The following is a 20,628-nucleotide window of genomic DNA, read 5'->3' on the forward strand; positions in this document are numbered from 1 at the left end:
GCCTGTCCTGTGTACACAGGACGTTGAGCACAACCCAGGCCCCCAGCCGCTACATGCCATTAACACCCCCCACCACAACCTGCCCGTGAGTTGTGACAACCCAAACCATCTCCAGACACTGCCAACTATCCCCAGAGGGGCAGAATCACCCTCGTGGACGACGGCTGATTTGGAGGGAGGGAGTGTTGGATTCGTCCCTCACAACTCTGAGCTGTGAAGTTCAGGTTATTTGACTCACCAGCAGTGACACAGCAACCAAACTCAATTTGAACCCAAATGTTTCTTCAAAGCCCAAGTTCTTCCCAACCAATGTTTGCAATTTTAGTTGTTTTTGTTTGGAATAGCATTGTCACCTTGTTCTTCAGGCTGGCCATCCTGGAATTGTCACCATTTTAATGTCATCTTGTAGAGACAAGTTCGATGCACCTGAAGTGTCCCAAGACTTCTGCCCAGGAGGGTCTACAGCAGGGCCAGCGTAGAGCACAAAGGCTAGGCAACTGTCTGGGGTCACACAGGGGTCCCTCACCCTGAAGAGTCAAGAGCGGCCACTTCCTGGTCAGCAGGCAAGGCTTCATGACCTCACATCCCCTCCGAAGAGTGGGGTGGACGCATCTCCCTGCAGCGCCCCTGGCCCACTGGCTTCGTCCCTGTCTTGGTGTGGAACCAGGAGAATGGACAGACTGGCCTCACCTGTGCTTTATTATTATGACTCCTCTGTACCTGTGGCTCCCACCTATGCACCTCCAGCCTCAGCCAAAGCCCCCGCCCGCCACAGAGGGCTGTGGCTGGAAGCTCCTGGCAACCCCAGCACCTAGCACTGGGCTGACACAACACATGACCACTAAATGCATGAAAGAAAAAAACAGCAGCCAAACAAAGAGGAAGCCCCGTGCTTGGGAACCCTTTATTGGAATAAATAACAGCACGCTGTGACTCACCGTGCCCCTGACACACGTCTCTGCCTGGAAGCGATCTGATTGCGCTGCCGTGAGCTCACGAAAAACAATGGCTTCCTGCTGCTGCCGATCAGGCGGGCCCGACCCACAGCATGGCCAGGGTTTTAGTGGCTTTTATTTAATATCCAGAGATCCAAAGTCAACATTGTTTAAACAATTAAAAAGACAATAAAATACTGGCACACAAAGCAGGGGGGTGGGGGGAAGGATTCAGTTACTGTAAAATAAAATTGCTGTTTGTCACATCTAATTAGGACATCAGGCCAGGCCCTGGGCTCAGCGCCTACACAGCACCCTGCAGTGGTCGAAAGGGAACCACAGCTGCACGCAGGCTCCCAGGGCCACGGGCAGGCTCGAAGGCCGGGCACACTGCGGAGGGTGAAAGGTGAGTATTTCACAGCTCCTGCCCAGCGTCCACTTGGGCCTGTAAGACCTGAGACTTCCCTGTGCCCCCATGGATGGACAGAAATGATCTTGCTGTCACTTAGCTCTTATGCACCAGGGTCCCTCTTCGGAGGAAAACAAGTCACTGGAAAGGTAGAGCCAGAAGAGGAGGAAGGGTTCCAGAAATTTCCTGAACTGAGAACTGAGAGAACCATTTGTATGACAAAAAGGCCCCACTAAGCGTCAAAGGCAAGTGGTTTCTGATGCCCAAGCCCAGAGGAACAATGCAAGGAGAGGAGCAAAGCCACAGCAGAGGTGACCCCGAATCCTGCTTGGGAGCTGGCCAGTGCCATCCAGGACACGCTGTGGGTTCTGACGGCAACTGGATGGTGAAGGGAGAAGGGGCCGAGGGTGCCCTTCACAGGTGTGCTGCAGGTGCACCTCCCCCTGCAAACTGACTGGAAAAGAAGGAACTGGGATAAAAGATGACACTTTTTGCTGGAATCACAGCCTTAAATGGTCACTGTTGTGAAGCAAAAGTGCCCAGTCATGGTTTCCCCACATACCTTCTTATCCCCCGTACTGTCCTGCTTGAAAGACAGAAGACAGTGAAGTGGGCATGGGCTTGCCAGGCGGGGGCCCCCGGGGCCGCCCCGGGAAGCCAAAGCCCGTCCTAGAGAAACCATCTCCTCCCCTTCACTGGCATGGATTGGGCCGGAGCTGCCCACTTGGGCTGAAAATCCACAGCTGTGTTCTTTCCAGGTCCTGATCTCGCCTCCTCCATCTCCCTCCGTCCCCCTCGGCCCGCACAGAGGAGCATCGCCCTCACCAAGCCCACCTGAGCACGAGTCAGGGTGGATCCGACTGCACCGGCTCCAGGTGGCTGTGATCCTGTGCGTGTAATGAAAGCGGCACAGAACGTTCCAGCCCCGGGTATTTTGTCATTGTGGCTCTTTAATGTCACTGCATCCCGCAGGAGATGCTGTAATGCCGTTTTAATTATTTCTTTCCCCTGCTGGGAAACCACTTCCATCAAAACGGCTATTCTGAACCCATCCCCAGCCTAGCAACAGCCGGAACTAAGGGAGAATATTAAACTATTTCCTAAAACTTTAGTGTTGGCTTTCAATTTAGCATGAACGATGTATTCAACAGCTCTGATCTACAGCAGGAGGCGGAAGTCTAAGAGATCAGACGCAAGTGCTGCGAGAACTCCAGGAAGGAGGTCACTTTGCAGGAGGTGCCCTGGGGGTCAGCAGGTGGAAGCCTGAGCAGGAACTGGGGAAGGAGACTGGGGGGAGATGCCAGAGTGCAGGACCCACTGAGACCAGCAGCCAGCCCAGAAAATGTAGCCGATGGGATCCCCATTTCTCTCCAGAGCCAAATGAGTGGTCAGCATTTCATTTTACAAGATGCCCCGAAGAGAGATTTCATCAGGCTCTGGAAAGAGCGAGATGAACACTTCATATCCCCCATTACGGGCTCAACTGTGTTCCCAAATCCATATGCTGAAGCCCTAACTCCCAGTACCTCAGCATGTGCCTGTGCTTGGAGATAGGACCTTTTAAGAGGTAATTAAGGTAAATGAGGTCACATGGGTGGGCCCTAATCCAATATGACTGACATCCTTATCAGAAGAGAACATTAAGACACAGGCACAGAGGAAAGACCAGGGGAGGACACAGGGAGAAGACGGCATCTGCAAGCCAGTGAGAGAGGCCTCGGGAGAAACCAGCCCTGTGACACCTTGACCTCGGACTTGCAGCCTCCAGGACCATGAGGAAGTAAGTTTCTGTTGCTTGAGCCACCCAGTCTGGGGTACGAGCAGACTAGTGCACCTCACCCATTCATCGTTTCTGAAAATGCATCCATTTCCAAACAGGGCCTCTGAGACAGGAAGGTTCTGGCCTGATCTGTCACGGGCAGCACATGTATAGCCAACTCTGGTCCCAGCCACAGCAAGAAGCAGAGCAGTGCCCCGGCACAGCGTTCCTCCTGCAGACCATGGCGGCATCACCTGGGTCTCAGATGTTTGCTCAAAAGCAAAACTAAAACACCGGTGAATGGCCAAGAAGTCATTGGATCGTGGGGTGAACACTCCCATCACATCTAAAGCTTCTGGGACTTTAGAGTGAAGTTTGTAAAACTGCAAGACTCTTTTACCAAAAAGGCCTCACTTTCAAGGAGAGCCCAGCCCTGGAGATCCTGGAGAGTGGTGAGCCCGAGTCCTCCCAGAGCCAGCACTACTGCAAAGCCGACGGCGCACTTCCACGCACCCGTGACCGTGACTGCTCCATCAGATGGAACGCAGGGTGCCGTCGATGGACTTTTTCTTTTCATCTTTTGATCAAGGCAGACAACTGACTCAGCATCCTGCAGAACAAGGTGGGGCGAGGCCTGCAACACAGCCTTGATGTTTAGAAGCCTGCATTTCCAAAGGCTCCTGCCCACCGCGGAATTACAGGGGAAGGAGGTTAAGAACACAACCAAAAAAAGGCAGGGGTGGGGTGGGGTGATAATCACACAGCTGAGACCCTGGGGAGGTGCGGGGCACAGGCGGATGGCACTTCTCCTGCTGGGAAACTGTCCCCGCTGCTGTCTGCTGCTCCCCAGTCACTCAACGTTCTTGTACTTGGTGAACAGGTTGTAAAGAACTCTCAGGGTGGATTTGAGGTCCAAGTTTACCACATCTGCGGAAGGAAACAGAGAGACCGTTGGCAAGACGAGAGAACACAGCCTTGTCCTGTGATCCCCAGGGCTCTCTCAGCAGCAGCTCTCCCTGCCCAGTGCTGAGCACTTCTGTTTAAAGACCAACTGCCACCATGTCCAGGACACTCTGGGCAGCACCCCCCCCCCCCAACAGGCCACTGTGAGAGTCCCCAGCCCAGGCTGCCCCCCTGGGGAATGAGCGTCTGGGATGGCAAGGACAGAGATGCTCCTTCAGCTCTCTGGTATTTGCATGAGGATATGTCCAAGGACCAGCGGTGGGGGGTGGCCAATGACATTTACTGGGGGACCAAACACCCCAGTAACACTTAAGAGACCTGACAGCCCCCTCTGCGGCCCTATGAGTCTGGGCCACTTTCTTTGGTGTGAAGGAGATCTTCTTGGGAGTTGGCACCTGGATCTTCTCACTTGCCCTGTGACCTCAGATAAGTGACTTCCTGGTCTGGGCCTCAGCCTCTTCAACTGTGAGACAGGCCTGTTGGACCAGACAAAGCTAAAGGCCCTTCGACCTCCGACTCCCTGTGGTTCAAAGGCAGCCACAGAATGACCACCTTGCTTTAACCCTGCAGGTCATTAGCCATGTGAGCAAGAATTGGCACTTCTTACCAAGGCAGGCAGGCTGGGTAGTTATGAATCAACAACCGTCCTGTCACCAGCCTCAGGGGCACTACTCCCAGCCTCGTTGGAGCGGGAGGGCGGCTGGTGCAGCCTCCTTTCCTTCCCTCCTGTTTTGCAAAGCAGACCCACACCTATGGCAGGGAAATGGCGTGCCCACTAGTGTACTGCCGGAGCAAAACCAGAACTGAGCTCGAGTCGGTGGGCTTGCGGATTCACCCAGGGTCTCCTCCCCCTGCTGGGTCCACCGCAGCTCCCCTACAGACTAACACAGGTGGCAGGAGAGGGAGGCCAAGGCAAGGGAAACAGCAGGGACACAGCAGAGCCCTCAGAGGGGTGAGGCCCTCATCCTCCCCCTGCCCTTGCAGGTTCCACCCTCCTGGTGGATTCACAGGGACACAGCATGGCAGCCTGGCCACTAACACCCCTGCTCAGCCATCCCCAGGTCTGACCTCTGAGAGGCTCTGAGAGCCTCACTGGGGAAACAAAGCACAGCACTCGTGAATCCCACCAGACCCCCTGCAACCACAGCCAGCATTTAACACCCACACCCAAGGACAGGAATCCCACCCATGAACTCAGCTGCCTCCCCAGGTGGGCTGGGTGTCCCTCTGTGTTCCCAAAATGCTGCCCTGCCATCCGGCTCCTACACATAGCCCTGTGAACTTGGAGTTAATGACAAGGTTCTTTCTCCCTGCAAAGGGGCCTTTCTTAAGGGCAGTGTCAGGACCTCCACGTGTCTCCTCCAGGCTCCCTCCCACGGTGAGAGGGTGATCCATGAAATCTGGGAGCCAGGGGCACCAGCAGCAGGCCTGGTGCAGTCCTGTGGGCTCCCGCCTTCATACCTGCCAGGGGCTGAGGTCTGCTCAGCTCCCCCAGGGGCTCCCCCAGTACTAGGCACCCGGGTAAGTCTGTCTACCTTGGGGGAGGGGACCAGGGAGGCCACAGACACAGCACCTGGTTCTCCACGTCAGTACAGAGCAGACATTCTCGTCTCTGTCTCCTGATTCTCACTCCTCAACTGGTTTTGAATGAAGACGGGAAAGAGCTATTATTCACTGCTGCATCACCTACAAACAAAAAGGCCTCCAGGGACCCTGTCTTGTGAATGTCTGCAGCCTGGTTCCCGAAGGGCTGGCCCAGAGAGGTGCTGATGAACACAGCCAAGCAGCAGTGTCCCTTGCCTGGGCTGGCTAGAGGCCCTGGGACCCCCAAGGGACCCAGCCCAGAGGCTGCAGAACTCGCCACAGCCCTGGGCCAGTCGCTCTGCCTCGGGCCACCTTTCACTTCCATGGCAAGTTCTCTAATGTGCCATGCCTGGAGCGCTCTCTACGCAGATGGGCATGAAGCCCAAAGCCAGCTGGAGGGGCAAACCCTCTCCTCAAAGTCCAGACTGGCAGAAGAGGTCCCAGCCTCTGAACAGGACCCTGCCTCACTCCTCAAAAGGGAACAGAGAACCAGGGCTCCCTCGGCAGCTGGGAGCCCCACCCCATGCTGCAAACAGGGCCCAGGACTCCGGGATGGAGGAAACTCAAGGAAAACCCCCAGCCAAGCCAAGGACCCGTGGCAGGAGTGCCAGGCACGAGTGAGGATTTCTCCTCCCCACCGGAGCGTAACCCCACCAGACACTAGCGCTGAGCTAACAACAGTCGCAGCCAGCAGGGACAAGCAGGGACACGCAGGGACACGCAGGGGACAAAGCCCCGCTCTCCTGGGGCTTCCATTCTGGAGGGAGAGAGGAAGAGTAAAGAACACACAGGTTGACACACAGTGAGACCGCGGGCGTGGGATCATCCTCTGCAGTCGGGAGGATGCTCAGGAGGCTATGCCGGGGCCTGCTGGGTGGACAGGCAGGTGACACATATGATGGGATCCATTTCCAGCTAGTGTGGAGACTCTACAAACCCTACTGTGGAGAGGATGTTGGCAGGGGTGTAAGAAGCATCGTGGACGCCCCCACTCAGATACCACCAGGAGGAAGAGCAGGGCTGGGTGGGGGCCCGTGGTAAAAAGGGGGTGCCCACGGGCACTAGACCACGGTGTCTGGGTTCCATGGGATCCTCCTGCAGGGCCCAGGGATTGACGAGGCAGACAGATTTCTTCACGCAGGACTTGTCAGTGCTTTAACTTTCAGCTCAGCCCTGCGACTTTCCAACAAGGGCTCACAGGCCGTGCTGCCCACACGCTGCTGAGCTGACTGCACCAGAGCACCTGTTGACAGCGCCCCAACTTCCCGGAACATAGGTTGGCAAATGCTGTCACCGAGGGTGATGGTTCTCAAAGTGGAGTCCGTGGTCAAGGAGCATCAATGTTACCAGGAAGCTTGTTAGAGGCGCACATTGTCAGGCCCACCCACGCCTCAAATCAAAATTTGTGCTTTAGGAAGCGCTCTCAGGGATTCTGATACTCAGAGAACCCTGGCACAGGTTACATAACACACGAGCTGGTAGGGACAGTGAGGTGACCCCCGCCCTAGCTCTGCTGGCCTCCCCCGCCATTCAAACCCACACGGAGCATGACCACGCCAAGTCCCTGCCACGAGCATCGCCCTTTGCTGGACATCAGGGGACCTCAACCCTGACATTCATTAAATCTTAGTAAGCCTTTAATATCTTTTCAAGGCATGAAACAGTATTTCCAGCTTAAGTGGCCAGCTAGAGAGGCAATTAAATCCTGAGGTCTGTGGGCAGAGGCCATGTCCTTCAAAGTCAAGTGGTTATTAAAGAAATCAGCATCTCCAGCTCTACCAGCGAGGTCCTCCTGGTCCCCGAAACGAGAACAAGGAGCTGAGGTCGGCAAGAGCCAGGGATATGGGACCTATTCAGGAGATGACACATCCAGACTTCTGGCCACTCCTAAGACCTGATTTTACTTCCCTTCTGTGCCCCCGACCCTCCCCGAGGGCACCTGAGTTGGGCATTACCTTCGGGGTGAGCCTTGGGTTTCTTGAGCCCTCCGTCCAGCATCAGCTCAAAGGCGAACGACACGTTGTGCACCTGCCAAGGAAGAAGAGATAGCACCTGGGTCCGGCAGCTCCGCCCACCCCAGGCCCACCTGCTGCTGCCGCTTTCTGATTGAAGAGCCGGGAAGGGAGCAAGTGTGGGAATGATGGAGCCTCTGCACCTGTTCCATCCACAAGGACCCAGTGAGCCCAGGGCTGAGCACAGGGAGGGCAGGAGCAGGGGAGGAAGTCTGCTGAGGGCCACCACATATGCTAGGTGGCTCTCACTCCTCACACCAGTGGTCTGGGGCCATGACACAGGACAAAGGCTCACAGCCTGTCCTGGGGGGCTCACATCCGTCCAGCACCTGCCCTGTCCCAGACCCCAGCCACAGGATGAAAAGTGACAGTAACCCCATTTTACAGAAGGGGAAACCGAGGTTCAGAGGATGTGTCCCTTGCAAAGGCACCCAGCCCTGGACACTACCCCCAGCACAGAGCAGTCACCCACTTTCTTCTGGAAGAACCATAAAGAGCCATGGATGTGGGATGGATGGCCTGGCCAGGCCATTGGCGAGGCTATGCCTCTGTAGGACACCATGCTCTCTGGGGTAGTGGTGTCCGTGGCACCGAGCAAGCACCACAGATCCTGTTGGAAATGAAGTCAGACCAATGGTGGCTGCAAGTGTCAGCTGCAGGGCCCGGGTGCTGCCCTGGACCTGCCAGATGCCACAGAAAGGAAGATACATCCCCACCCGCTACAGAACTCCCTGAAATTAAAGGGTCTAGTACCACTCGGGCCCCAAGGATGCTTAAAAGCTTTTATTCTGCTAAAGGCTGCTGAAGAGGTTTGAAATAAGAGCCTTCTTGGCTGTGTTTAAACTCTACTTGAGTCGTAAGGACGCAGGTGATTAACCAAATCATATCCAGCCCTGCACCTGCCGCCAGCCAGGGCTGGTGGGGGTGGGATGGGAGGAAAGCCACCAAACAAACAGACAAAACAGAGATGTCAGAGGTGCAAAGGGCTTCAGAGACCTCACAACCAGATATCTTTCCAACAGTAATATTTTCATGAGCCAGTGGAAATGAAGCAGAAACATGGACAATTTTATTTGCAATGCAATTCAATAATGAACCAGGAAAACGATGCTTGGCAAAGTAACCCTCAGTCAAACCTGCAACACTGGAAAACGGCTTGGGTGCTTTGTAAAAGCCTCCAGAGCCCATGACTTGTGCTCTGAGAAGCACAGGGGTCAACGGGCTGCCAGCCCCAACTGAGCCAGGCCCCAGCAAGGTACAGGGGGCATGGCCCAGTGGGAGGATGGGCCATTTCTACCTAGGGCCAGGGTGGGGCTGGGAATGACCAAACAGAGGTCCTGCCCCAAGAGGCTCCCGGGTTGTTCCAGAGGCCCAGAATTGGAATCAGCCAGTGGGCTCACCGGGCAAGATGTGAGACATCCCAACCTGCAGGACAATGAGCAGGGCCTGAGTATGGGGCAGGGCTGCACCTGAGCTGGGCCTGAGGGTGGAAGCAGCACCAGGAACGGAGAAGCAGCATGTGTGAGGGCGGCTGGTGCAGAGCGTGCACGGTGCAGCTCCCCTAAAGGGACAGCGGCTGCTGGGCGCTCACCACGTGACCCAGGCACTCGGCAGGGCCCTGCGCAAGGTGGGTCGGACCTCCCATCACCAAGGAGGGCACTTGGACGTCCAAGCCAAGAAAGGCGGGGGCTCAAAGAGGCAGAGCAGGCCTCGAGCACACTGCAGTCTGGATCTAGAACCTGCACCTGGTCCCCAAGAGCCTCCTGCTCCTCCCCATCTGCCACGCGGGTCCCCACAAGCTGACCACCGACCACATAATCTACTTCACACACACACCACAAGCTTCGTGTCAACGTGGAGACAGGACGGCAAAGAGGGAGGACACAAGAAAAGATTCTTCCCCAACGTAGAACTCAGTCAGCGCCCACATGGGCCCGTCTCCTCAGTGCCTGCTCCACGCGCCTCTCAGGCCTGCAAAATCCTCTCCCCAAGCACGGGGGGGTCATGAGCGGGAGGGACAGCAGGGTTAGATGTGGGACACACGGAGGAGAGACAGCTCCTGGGAACTGCCTGGGTGCTGATTGTGGTCCCTGTGCCCCACCCCGCCCCCAGTCCTCTGCAGCTCCTCAGCTCAGCAGTAACTGGTTTGGAAGTGAGATTTTCCTTCTGCTTTCTTCTCAACCTGAGGAAACGCTGCAGAGGAAATTACCACCGTACTCTGTCTGCTGTCTCTTAGCGCCATGCCTCTGTCCCCAACATCCTTCCATGCCCCACAGAGACGCTTCCCCTGAGCCAAGGCCCCCGGACAGGGCAGACAGGACAGCACACAGCTCCAGAGGAGGCTTGGAGACCACCCTCCCCCAGGCCCAGAGGCATCAGGCCATACATGCCACCGCTACGAGCCAGCCACACAGGCAGGACAACCTGAAATCCTTTCTCTCTGCAATTCAAAGGATTTTAGAAAACGTGTACCAGCTGAGAAAAGAATTAGGGTCCTAGAATAGGGGTTGACTCTTCTGGCTCTGCCTTTGCAGGCTTGTGACCTTGGGCTGGTCTCCAGTCTTCCTGAGATTCTGTCCCTTGTCCACGAGGGTTGAGAGATCAGCTGAGGTGACAGGGGAAAGCATCTTGAAACTGCAAAACCCTTTCTGGAGTCTTCTCCAGAACATGCTCCACTCCAGACAGCAGGACTCTGTGGAATCTCCCCAAACCATGACCAATGGGCAAAAGGTACTCAGCACAGAGGCCAGAATAGAGTCAAACTCAAACGGTGGCTTTAAAAGAGAAAGCCGTGGGTCTGCGCTAGTCCACGTGGCGCTGTTCATTTGCTGGCAGGAACCTCCAGAGCCTGAGCTGTCCTGTCTTATTTTGTTTTGGGTTTTTTTAATCAATCAAATGCAATTGTTTAAAACATAAGTCCTCACTCACTAGGCTCGGGGACCACAGATCAGTCTGCAGCTCTGGTTTTGCTCAGAGGGACTTAACCTCAGTCCCTCCCCCAGAGCTGCTGCAAAGACTCTCAGGGCCAGAGCACAGGCGCCTCGCAGTCCTAGTGCACAGATGAGGTCGCCACCGTTCTGTCTAGTGTTGGGACCAGTCTGAGCAGGGTCAGGCCTCTGCAGGGGGGAACCACCCACCTGCCAGGCGGCCATGGGGACTAGGAGGAAGATTATAACTCCCAGGGGCTCACAGAACACGCCCACGGCTGCTGTTAAGGCCTCACCCCGCGAGGAGGAAAGAAGAGGAGTGCAGGGGCTGGGGACAGGTGAGTCTGGATAAGAACTGCTGGAATTCTCCAGTCCTCCTGGAGGAGGGCACTCCCGCCACCTGCAGCGCCAGGCCGCCACCCGGGGCTCCCTCTCTGCAGGGAGCATGGGACGCACGGTGGCTGAACGTGGTGCTGACAACCCTCCCGCCCTGGCTGCCATTCAGGGGCGAAGGCGGATGACGCAGGTGTCCTTGTGCCTTCCAGGCCAGTGCAGCAACTGACACAGACTTTCATCCCTGGCTCAAAGGGAAAAAAGCCGGGCTGGGGAGATGACTCTGCCATTTGCACAAAGCCTTGTCTTGGAAAGAAACCCAATTCTAGATCTCCTGGCGAATCCCACTGTTCTCGCCAGCATTCTTATTCATTTGAACAGAGAGAAGATGTCTCCGAAACAAAGCTTCCTCACAGCCACGTCAGGGCCTGGAAATGCAGGAACTTCTTCGCCGAATAGTCTGTCCTCTCATTTTCAGAACAACGGCACGGGCATCACGCATCCCGAGGAGTCCCACACGGTTTGCTCGTTCCCTCTGCTCCTGCACACGCGCTTTCTCCATTCAACCTGGACTCCTGCATGCCAAGACCTTGCTAATCTGTTCTGATTCCATCTCGGCACGCAAGATGGGAATGACATTTGGCCACGAGCAAACAGACTGCACAGTGCCAGAAGTAGGCAGATTGATAAACACCGGTCCCACTTTGTGCTGTTTCTCTGGCTGCCGCCACCACCAGCTTACATTGTCTGCCTCCCTGACTCATGGGTCTAGCACTCTGGGAAAATAAATGACAGATGCCCGTGAGTCCAAAGCAACACAGACTGTCCACAGCCAAGTTTTTAAAGGCGATGCACTAAATACTGCTGAGACAGGCTCCACTGCGGGAAGCCCTGGACAGGCGGCAACCTGCAGAGACAGGCCTACTCACATGGGCAGTGACAGGGGACGGGGTGCTGTGGGCCAACCTGGATTTAAAGGATTGACCGAAACAATGCTATTTGAGAAATATCCCTAGGAAAACTATCCATAGAATGAAAAAATACATATACACACATACACACACAGTATGTATATATATGTATTCAAGAAGATGCCCTATTTTGTTTCAGTAGGGAAAAATGTAGAAATGAGTTGATTGCCCAAGAGTGGGGATCAGGGACACCCCAGCAACAGAGCCACTCCATGGGACTTGGTACCACTGAATATATTATTTGGGAAGCTCACGAAGCTGCAGGGAAAACCAGAGATGATGTATGTACAGGAGAATAGGGGAAGGATTTGCAACTCTACTGACACGTGACCACAAGTATTAAAGCTATGCAGTCCCACAGAAAAGACCCCCCAGAGAATGCGGCAAACACAACTTGGGTGTGCTGCACACTGCTGATGGGTTTCTTATTTCTCTCACTGAGAATCCCATCTAACTGTGACTTCTCTTGTTTGAAGAGCGCAGCTAGGCTGCAGGAAGAGCTGCCGGGACAGCCCACGCTGTGCACTTCAGCAAGCACTTCTTGGGCCTCTCCCTGGGACGGAGACCATGCACGTACCTTCTGATCGAAGCTGTCCGGGGTCAGGTAGAAGTTGTGGAGAGGAACAAAGTAGTCTTCAAGAAGGCCCATGAGCAGAACCAGGTACACTCCATCTGCAAACTGGACAGAGACACCTGGTGAGGTTTCTGGGCAGTGTATGAGGTCAGCAAATACTCTGCACATACTCAGTAAAAATAATCCATCTCTCCTTTCACTATAGGTGAGAAAACATGGAATCAAGTGTGGACGAGGGCCAGGCAGAGCTGGGCGGCCTGTCAGCAAGCAAGTGGACCCTCCACTTGCACAAACAACCGGCAGGCTCGCACCCTGTGCATCTCATGGGGAATGGAAGTCCCCATGGAGGCCACAAAATACCATCATCACCGTCTTCATCATCAACACTGACCTCTTGCCAAGCCCTGCTTTTGCTGATTCTAATGCATTATCTCAACTAATCCTCACAATGTCTATTGTCTCCATTTTAAACATGCGGAGAGAAGCTCAGAGAGGTTGAGTAACTCTCTCAACATCACAGAACTTGGAAGCTGTCCACAATGTAAAAGTGGTTCTTAAAAGGAGGGAAAACACACCCCCCCACCCCACCACTCACACACCACATGCCATACACACACAAACACACACATGATACACACACACACACACACACACACACACACACACATCACCCTTCACATACCACATGCCATTCACACACAAACACACACATGATACACACACACACACACACATCACCCTTCACATACCACATGCCATTCACACACAAACACACACACACAATACACGATACACACAAACACACACACACCACCACTCACACACCACATGCCAGTCACAGACACAAATACAAACACAACACCCACAATACACAGACACAAACACAAACCACTCACACCTGTCAGCAATTGAATCTGTGCCTCTCTGACTCCCAGGGCATCAAGACTTTAATGATCGATATATTTATAAAAATACACAAATTCCTTTGCAACAAAAGAAAAATTCTCTGTATCTTTGTGGCCAGTGACCTTTTCTGGTGGAACAGTGGTTAAAAATTCTTTTAAGATTCTACTTTACACAGTGTGATGACAAGAAAAAAATGAAGACACTGAGTAAATAAAAATGAATGCAAATTTAAGTTCAGAGTTCCAGTCTAAGATGCTGTGGCTACGGATATTGATGCACCGGCCCATCTGCGAGGTGCCAGTGGGGGACCGCGGTGAGGTGTGGACGCAGCGCTCTCCACACGCTGCCGACGACAGCATGACACCGCCAAACCTTCCTGCAACACGTGAGCTACCTCCTCTGTGACTCCATTGCTAGGAGTTTATCTTGAAGAAACAGACAAGAGCACAAATAGCTGTGCAGAAAGACGCTCACTGTACTGCTATTCACAGGAGCAGGAAAGACGTCCCATCAGGAGGCGTGGGTTTAATGAAGAGCAGCCTTACAACTGAGGGAAGGCAGCTATTAAAAGTGACAAGACACGAGACAGATGGATAGACCGAACAAGAGAAACAGGATCGGAGAGAAGCGCACGTGCGCGCGCGCACACACATACACACACACACACACACACACACACACACACACACACACTTTCTCTTACACAAAAAGATGCCACAATGTATTTAGTAACAAACAAAAAACCCATTATAAAACAGCCATACTGTTTTAAAACAGGATGATTCACTGTCATTTAAGAAAAATACACTTATGCATATATAAAATCTACGAAAATACACATCCAGCCATTAACTGGAGTTAGTTCCTCTCGAGAGGTTGATGAGGGAAGACTGTAGGATAGGAGAAAGGAGCATTTTCACTTTTTACTTAGTATACTTCTGGACTGCTGACATATTAAACAGTAAATAATACATCATTTAATATATTAATATAATTAATTATTATATATTTAATATATTAAACAGTAATCAATCAGGGGCTAAATGTTTACATTAGTAAACTGCTAAAAATGATATGTTTACAAACAATGCACAAATGAATATACACATTAAAAACAGACCATTCAGCTTTCAAATGTAGCCCCATGCTGTGTGAGATCAGCCCTAAGTGCAGAGAAACGGTCTGAACAAAACCCTCAGCACAGTTATCTGTGGGTGATGGGATTACAGACGATTGTTATTTGTTTTGCTTATCTGCATTTTCAGACATTTCTACCATGAACCTGAATTACTTTTTTAATTAGAAAAGCAAATGAGAAAAGTTAGAGAAAGAGAGAGGAATGAATACAGTCACCCAGGGGTTTAAGAAGGATCAGCTGTACATTAGAGACGTCTTTATCCAGAACTCAAAAGACTCCGAATTCAAGCACCCAGCTAATCCTGCGAAAATTATATTTTTTCTTGAATGCTTGCCGAGTACTTGAAAACGTATTTCCATGACGTTCCTTTAGGTCTGCGTGGGGGCTGGGGGAAGGGGGAGTATACTTTATGCACTTATTGCAGAAGAAGTGTTTTGTACATAGTCCCTAGAGGGATATTTTTCCAGCATTTGCCAGGTGCCAGCCCAGTGCCAAGTGTGAAAGGCCACAGTGGAGAGCAGGAGAGGAGGGGGCAGAACATTCTAGACCGTGCGAGCCACACATGCAAATGCCTTGTGGTGGGATTGTGGTGGGATGGGATGGCGCCCGGGAGGCTGTTATGGGTTGAATTCTGCCCCCCTAAAAAAGGCACGCTGGAGTCCTAATCTCCAGGAACTGGGAATGTGACCTTATTTGGAAATAGGGTCTTTGCTGATGTAATCAGGTTGAGATGAGGTCATTTGAGTAGGCTCTAATCCAACACTACTGTGTCCTTTAAAAAGGGGAAATTTGGACACAGAGGCATGCACACAAGGAGAGCACCATGTCAGGACAGAGGGAGAGATTGGACTGAGGTGTGCGCTCCTTGCAAGTCAAGGAACTCCAAAGATTGCCAGCAAAACACCAGGAGCTGGAGAGCGGCTTAGAACAGACACTCCCTCACAGCCTCAGAAGGAACCAACCCTGCCCACACCTTGATGTTGGACTCCTGGCCCCCAGACCACGAAAACATAAATTTCTGTTATTTCAGCCACCTGTCTGTAGCACTCTGTTGCAGCAGCCCCAGGAAACTTAAGACGGTGGGACTGAGAGAAGGCTTGTGTGGCAGGGGCTGGAGTAATGTCCCCACGGCTCCATGCAAGGCAAAGGACCCTCCAACCCAAAGCACACATACCTGGGTCTCAAGTTCTGTCACTTCCAAATTCAGCTTGTTCAGGTGCTTGTTCACAAAAGTGATGAGAGACTGTCAAGGCAAAGAGACACAGGGACCACGTTCAGTTCCCATCTGGTGGGGCAGATTCTACAGGTGCCAGCACCAGCTTTGTGAAGTGCTTCCATAATCTCCATTTGCTCAAATAACAAGCCCGTGCTTCCCACGCAACGTTCTTAGAACAGCCCTCAGTTGTATGGACGATGCCTACGTCCATCCCAGCTGGAGAAAAAAACACACTTCCCTGTTCACCAACCCATGCACACGTGTGCCCATCCACACACAGCGCCTTATCTCACAATCATAAAGAAGAATCAGTGTCCTTAAGAAGCATGAAACTGTCAGGGGAAGATAGGTTTTCAAATATACCCTGCATGTAACCTCGAAAAAAAGGCACACTCAGAAGATGGAAAGGGAGCAGCTGCCTCGGGCCACCCCTACTGCACTCTCAGGAGGCGGGAGACCCATCCAGGGCTTTATCTCAGGCTGCAGGGATTTTCTGAGCCCTGTTCCATACCTACCAAGGGGCACTGGCTTCTCTCTGGCAAAAGATTAAAATTTGTCACCTATAACTTATCAACAATCAAACCCAACTTCAATGGAAACTCATTACCACCCCACCCCACCCCACTCCTGGATGTGTTATCATTTCTTATTCATTCTGCCCAAATTTATTGAGCAGCTACTATGTGTCAGGCACTCTGCTTGGTGCTGGGGACATAAAGACAGCAAAAGAGAGCCCCACCCTCAAGAGCCTGGGGCATAATTTCCATATACCCGTAGTGGTGGGGACAGAGACATCAGGAGACAGAGCGAAACAGGGGGAAGCTGTACTAGCACAGAAGGGAGGTGAGTGGACCCCGAAGACACCAGAGACAGGGAGGGTTGGAGTTGGCCCTGGGGGGTGGGGGCCGAGTAGGTGCCCAGGCCACGTACACATCTGCAGACTCTTTGGGGGTTTTCAGGCCATGGCTGGATGTGGGTGGGATGGGAGTAGGAGGGGGTGACCTAGGGAGAACCTGAGGAGGTGGTCAGGGGCCCCTGTGGCCATCCTGGGGCACGGGGAGCCACTAACACAGCACCTCGCAGTGTGGGTTGAGGAGCACGTGGCTGGAAGTACGAAGCTGTCAGGCAAATGAGAGGACTTTGTCTTGTTCATTGCTGGTGGCGCCCGTGCCCAAAATGTCTTTTCAAAAAATGAATTAACATCATATCTACCAGAAATCAAAAGCTACCCTTGAGCCGCATCATATTCAACACAATTGGTGACCATGGACTGCACGCTAAGCCCTTGCACAGACGTGATCCCAGTTTATCCTCATGGTGCCCCTGAGAGGTGGGTAATGTCTCTGTCTCTAGTTGACAGATTGGGAAATTGAGGCGGAGGGGTATGAGCTGTCACAGGTCACACAGATGGTAAACGAGGGAGCTGAATTAGATTCATCCACCGAACCAGCTCCGCCGGGGTCCCTGGGGGCTAGGTGTGGTCATGGCAGGGTGAGGGGCACTGCTCTGAGGACCCAAGGACACTGAGAAGGCTCCGCCACTGAAGGACCATTAGGATGGTTCCAACAGCCTTTTGCAACATGCTTCCAAGAACTAATGACCTCATTGTCTGAGCCTGCACCAACATTTTCCAAAAGTGGGATCCCAAGGATGTAATGAGTTCTATCCCCAAGTTAATAAATAAGTAAATCCCACTATCAACAAACAAGTTTGAGAAATGCTTCCACCCGAGCCCCTCTTGGAGAGTTGCAGTGCAGGTTGGCATATGAAGGGCTCTGACAAGGCCTGCACTAAGAAGCCTATTGAGGGAAGCTGTCCTAGACAAAGGAAAACTCCCTCCCCTAGGTCATGGCTGGAAATGACCGTTCCTCCTGCCTCCTCGAATGGGACATCTGCAGGTGCTCAGATAACTCCACGTGCACCTCAGTTCCTTTTGTGGGTAAAAGCCTTCCTGGCAGGTCCCCCGGAAGCTGATCATTCCCAGCCCCTGACTCCAGAGCCTTCGGTTCACATGGTTTTTTCCCATCTGCAGACTGACCAGTGAGCTGCCTGGGCCGGGGAAGACCCTGTCCTCTGTGCTCCTGTCTGGAGGGAACCAGGCCAAATCCATCACGGAACAGCCAGCACAGGCCTGCTTCTTTACCGGGCAGGCTGCGAATGCAGCTTCATGGTAATGAGGCCAGAGAGAGCCTGCAGGCTGACACACTTAAAAACATTTCCACGTTGATAAAAGGAATGACCTGCCACACCGACGCTGGCTTGATAATTCACTTAACAGAAGCGGGGCTGGTGGGCAGGAAGATACCCAGGGAGCAGAGGTGTTGAGTTAAAAGGCGCTAATTTTATGCACCGTAGTTACGTTTTTGACTGTAATTACATTGCGATCCACGTGGCAAACATTTCAGAGATTCCAAACGTTTTCCCACCTTCTCCCCAGCAGGCACTCTTGCTGTACAGGAGCCTGAGACAGGAGAAGGCATCCATCCGTGCAGAGCTTACCTTCTTCACCACGCTGAGCTTATCCGGTGCGTGGTCGAAGAGTGTGTCGAAGGCATCGCGCTCTGCGAGGACATGCAAGAGAGACACGTGGAGAAGCGTTTATGGAGACACGCGGTGCTGCCCTAATCCCCCCGCTTCCCGGGACGCGCCAGCTTCTGGCCCTCAGGAAGTTCGGCCTCAACACTCACACCTGCCTAGAATCCTCTTAATTCCTGCCAGATTTGAAGGGCGGATGCTGACGACAGAAAGTCAGCAAAGTTGGACTAGATGCTTCTGAAGTTCCTTCCAACTCAGTTTTCAGCTTTTCATACGAAGTACAGGGATAGCACTTACGTCTGAGGACCTGAGGCGTCCTGATCTCTCCCTTTTCCCACAGTCCGTCTTCCAATAAACTTTGTCTGTGAATCCGACCACTTGCGCCTCTGCCACGCCGGCCTCCCCTGCACACGCCCCGTGCCCCTGCCTGGGAGCAGCTACTGCCTGCTGCTGAGCTGGCCCCCTCTCCATGCCTGGCCCTCCCCAGCACTCTCCCGCAGGCAGTGAGCCCTTTAAAGTGCAAACCGGGTCATTTCCTTTCCTCCTCCCCATACCGGCCCTGACTAAAACCCTCCAACAGCTTCTGATCGCTCCTACAATCAAATTCCTTCTGTCTCCCGTGGGCCTGTGGGATCTAACAGGCTCCACATCATCTCCAACTCACTCGCCCTCCTGACTTCTCTCCACCAGCCGGTCCCTGAGCTGCTCCTGTGCCACACCAGGCACACAGCTGCCTCAGGGCCTTTGCACCTGCTGTTCATGCTGTCTCCCTTCCTTCAGGTTGCCCTGATGTCACCCCCCAAGGGGTGCCCTGCCCCACTGTCTGTCCTCTGGCTCAGGTGCACTTTTTTCACGGCACCTATCACTATTTGAAATTCCGTTCCATTTTTATTCACTTGCGGTGTATTATCTGCTCTCTCACTTGTTCTCTGCACAGCCTCCAGCTCCAGAACAGTGAGGGGTCGGCAGCTGGTGCTTAGAACAAATGCATGAGCTGGAGACCCTGCTCCAGAATGTCTCTACAGCAGCCTTCTGAGGGCATCTGCCTCTGGGGGGGTATCATCAACGAGCAGCTCACTTGTCCCCGAGGTGTCCCGGCCGTCTTCCTTCTCCCAGGTGAGCCTAACCTGCTCATCTGCCACTCAGGGGCCCAACCAGCCTTCCAAATTAACCCAGAATAAATCCCTTCCCTTCCAACCTGAGGCCACTGAAGGCTATCAGTGCTGCTCTCAAGGCTCAGGGCTGGCTGGAGCCAGGTACCTGGTTCTAGCCTGGCTACTGCCATGGGTGGGGAGGGGTCACATGGAGGCACATGGGACAGAGACTGCTGCAGCCAGGACCCCAAGCAGAGGGCTGAAGCCTCCAGGGTGTATGCAAAGCTGTGTGGAGTCACTCTCAGGGCAGGAGGAAGGGGCAGGAGGGCATTTGGGAGGGGGACGGGGCCCCCCAACATCTGTCCTCAAGTCCCTGGGGACAGTATATGTGCAGAGGACTGAGGCCAGCAGAGAGACCCTCTGTTACTAGCCTGAGCTTGGACCCAAACCCAAAGTGGAGCCCTGGGGAGCTGGGGAGACCAGACTGACAGGGTGGACGAGGAAGTCTCCTCCCACCTGTCTGCAGGTGACCCAAGGGCCTGCTTCAGGGACCACCCTGGCCTGTCTGAGGAATGAGAAAAGAGAAGGCACCTGGTGAACCAGAGGCCCCAAAGGAGAGGAGCTGGCCAGGCCTTCTCCTGCAGGAAGTAGTCTGGCCCTTCCCCAAAAAGAAGGTGCTTGGCACAGAAGGACCAGGGCCCCAGGAGGCAGTTCACGGCCCAGCCCAGGCAGCCTCTTCTTTGGGCTTGTGGGTAGGCAGTGGGTGGTGGGTGGTGAGAGGCAAAGAGGAAGAGAGAGAAGTGTGCATGTGTGTACATGTGTGTGTTTATGTGCATGTGTGTTTGGGGGAGGGAGGGAGGTTTCCTTCACCTAAAGACTGACATTGACCAAAAGGCCCCACCCTCCTGACCCGCCAGCTTTTCTAATGCAGCGGCTGTAAATTATTTTTATAATCATCTAAGTCAGATTATACTCAATAAGACAGTCTGCTAAGGAGACCAGAAAAAGCTAAATCTTTACAAAGCAATACACAGACTTTAAATGGAGCTTAAGAAAAACCCCAGGAGCAGAGAGAGCTTGACGTCAGCCGGGGTATATTTAGCCAGGCCACCGCCAGGCTGGCGGAGTCAAGCCACGCGGGGAGGCACTGGCGCTGCAGAGGCGCCTCCATGCCGGCCACTCACCTGCACCCAGGGGACGGAGCAACGTCACACAGCCCACTCGGCTGGGGCAGGGGGGCTAGGAAAAGGGGCAGTGGGAACCCGGACAGGC

General features: G+C 53.5%; 1 protein-coding gene across 2 annotated transcripts in view; it reads right to left on the reverse strand.

Moving 5' to 3' along the window:
- Positions 1-875: 875 nt before the first annotated feature.
- Positions 876-20,628, reverse strand: part of PARVB (parvin beta) — a 102,910-nt gene continuing 83,157 nt past the window's right edge. For both annotated transcript variants that reach the window (XM_063076385.1, XM_063076386.1), the window contains 5 exons: positions 18,227-18,288; positions 15,686-15,754; positions 12,471-12,572; positions 7,606-7,678; positions 876-4,030 (listed from right to left, as the gene is read on the reverse strand). In XM_063076385.1, coding sequence (XP_062932455.1) covers positions 3,954-4,030; positions 7,606-7,678; positions 12,471-12,572; positions 15,686-15,754; positions 18,227-18,288 — 383 coding nt within the window. In that variant the 3' untranslated portion in view covers positions 876-3,953. The remainder of the gene's footprint in view (positions 4,031-7,605; positions 7,679-12,470; positions 12,573-15,685; positions 15,755-18,226; positions 18,289-20,628) is intronic.

This window comes from Cynocephalus volans, chromosome 12 (assembly GCF_027409185.1).
Source record: "Cynocephalus volans isolate mCynVol1 chromosome 12, mCynVol1.pri, whole genome shotgun sequence".
Lineage (NCBI taxonomy): Eukaryota > Metazoa > Chordata > Mammalia > Dermoptera > Cynocephalidae > Cynocephalus > Cynocephalus volans.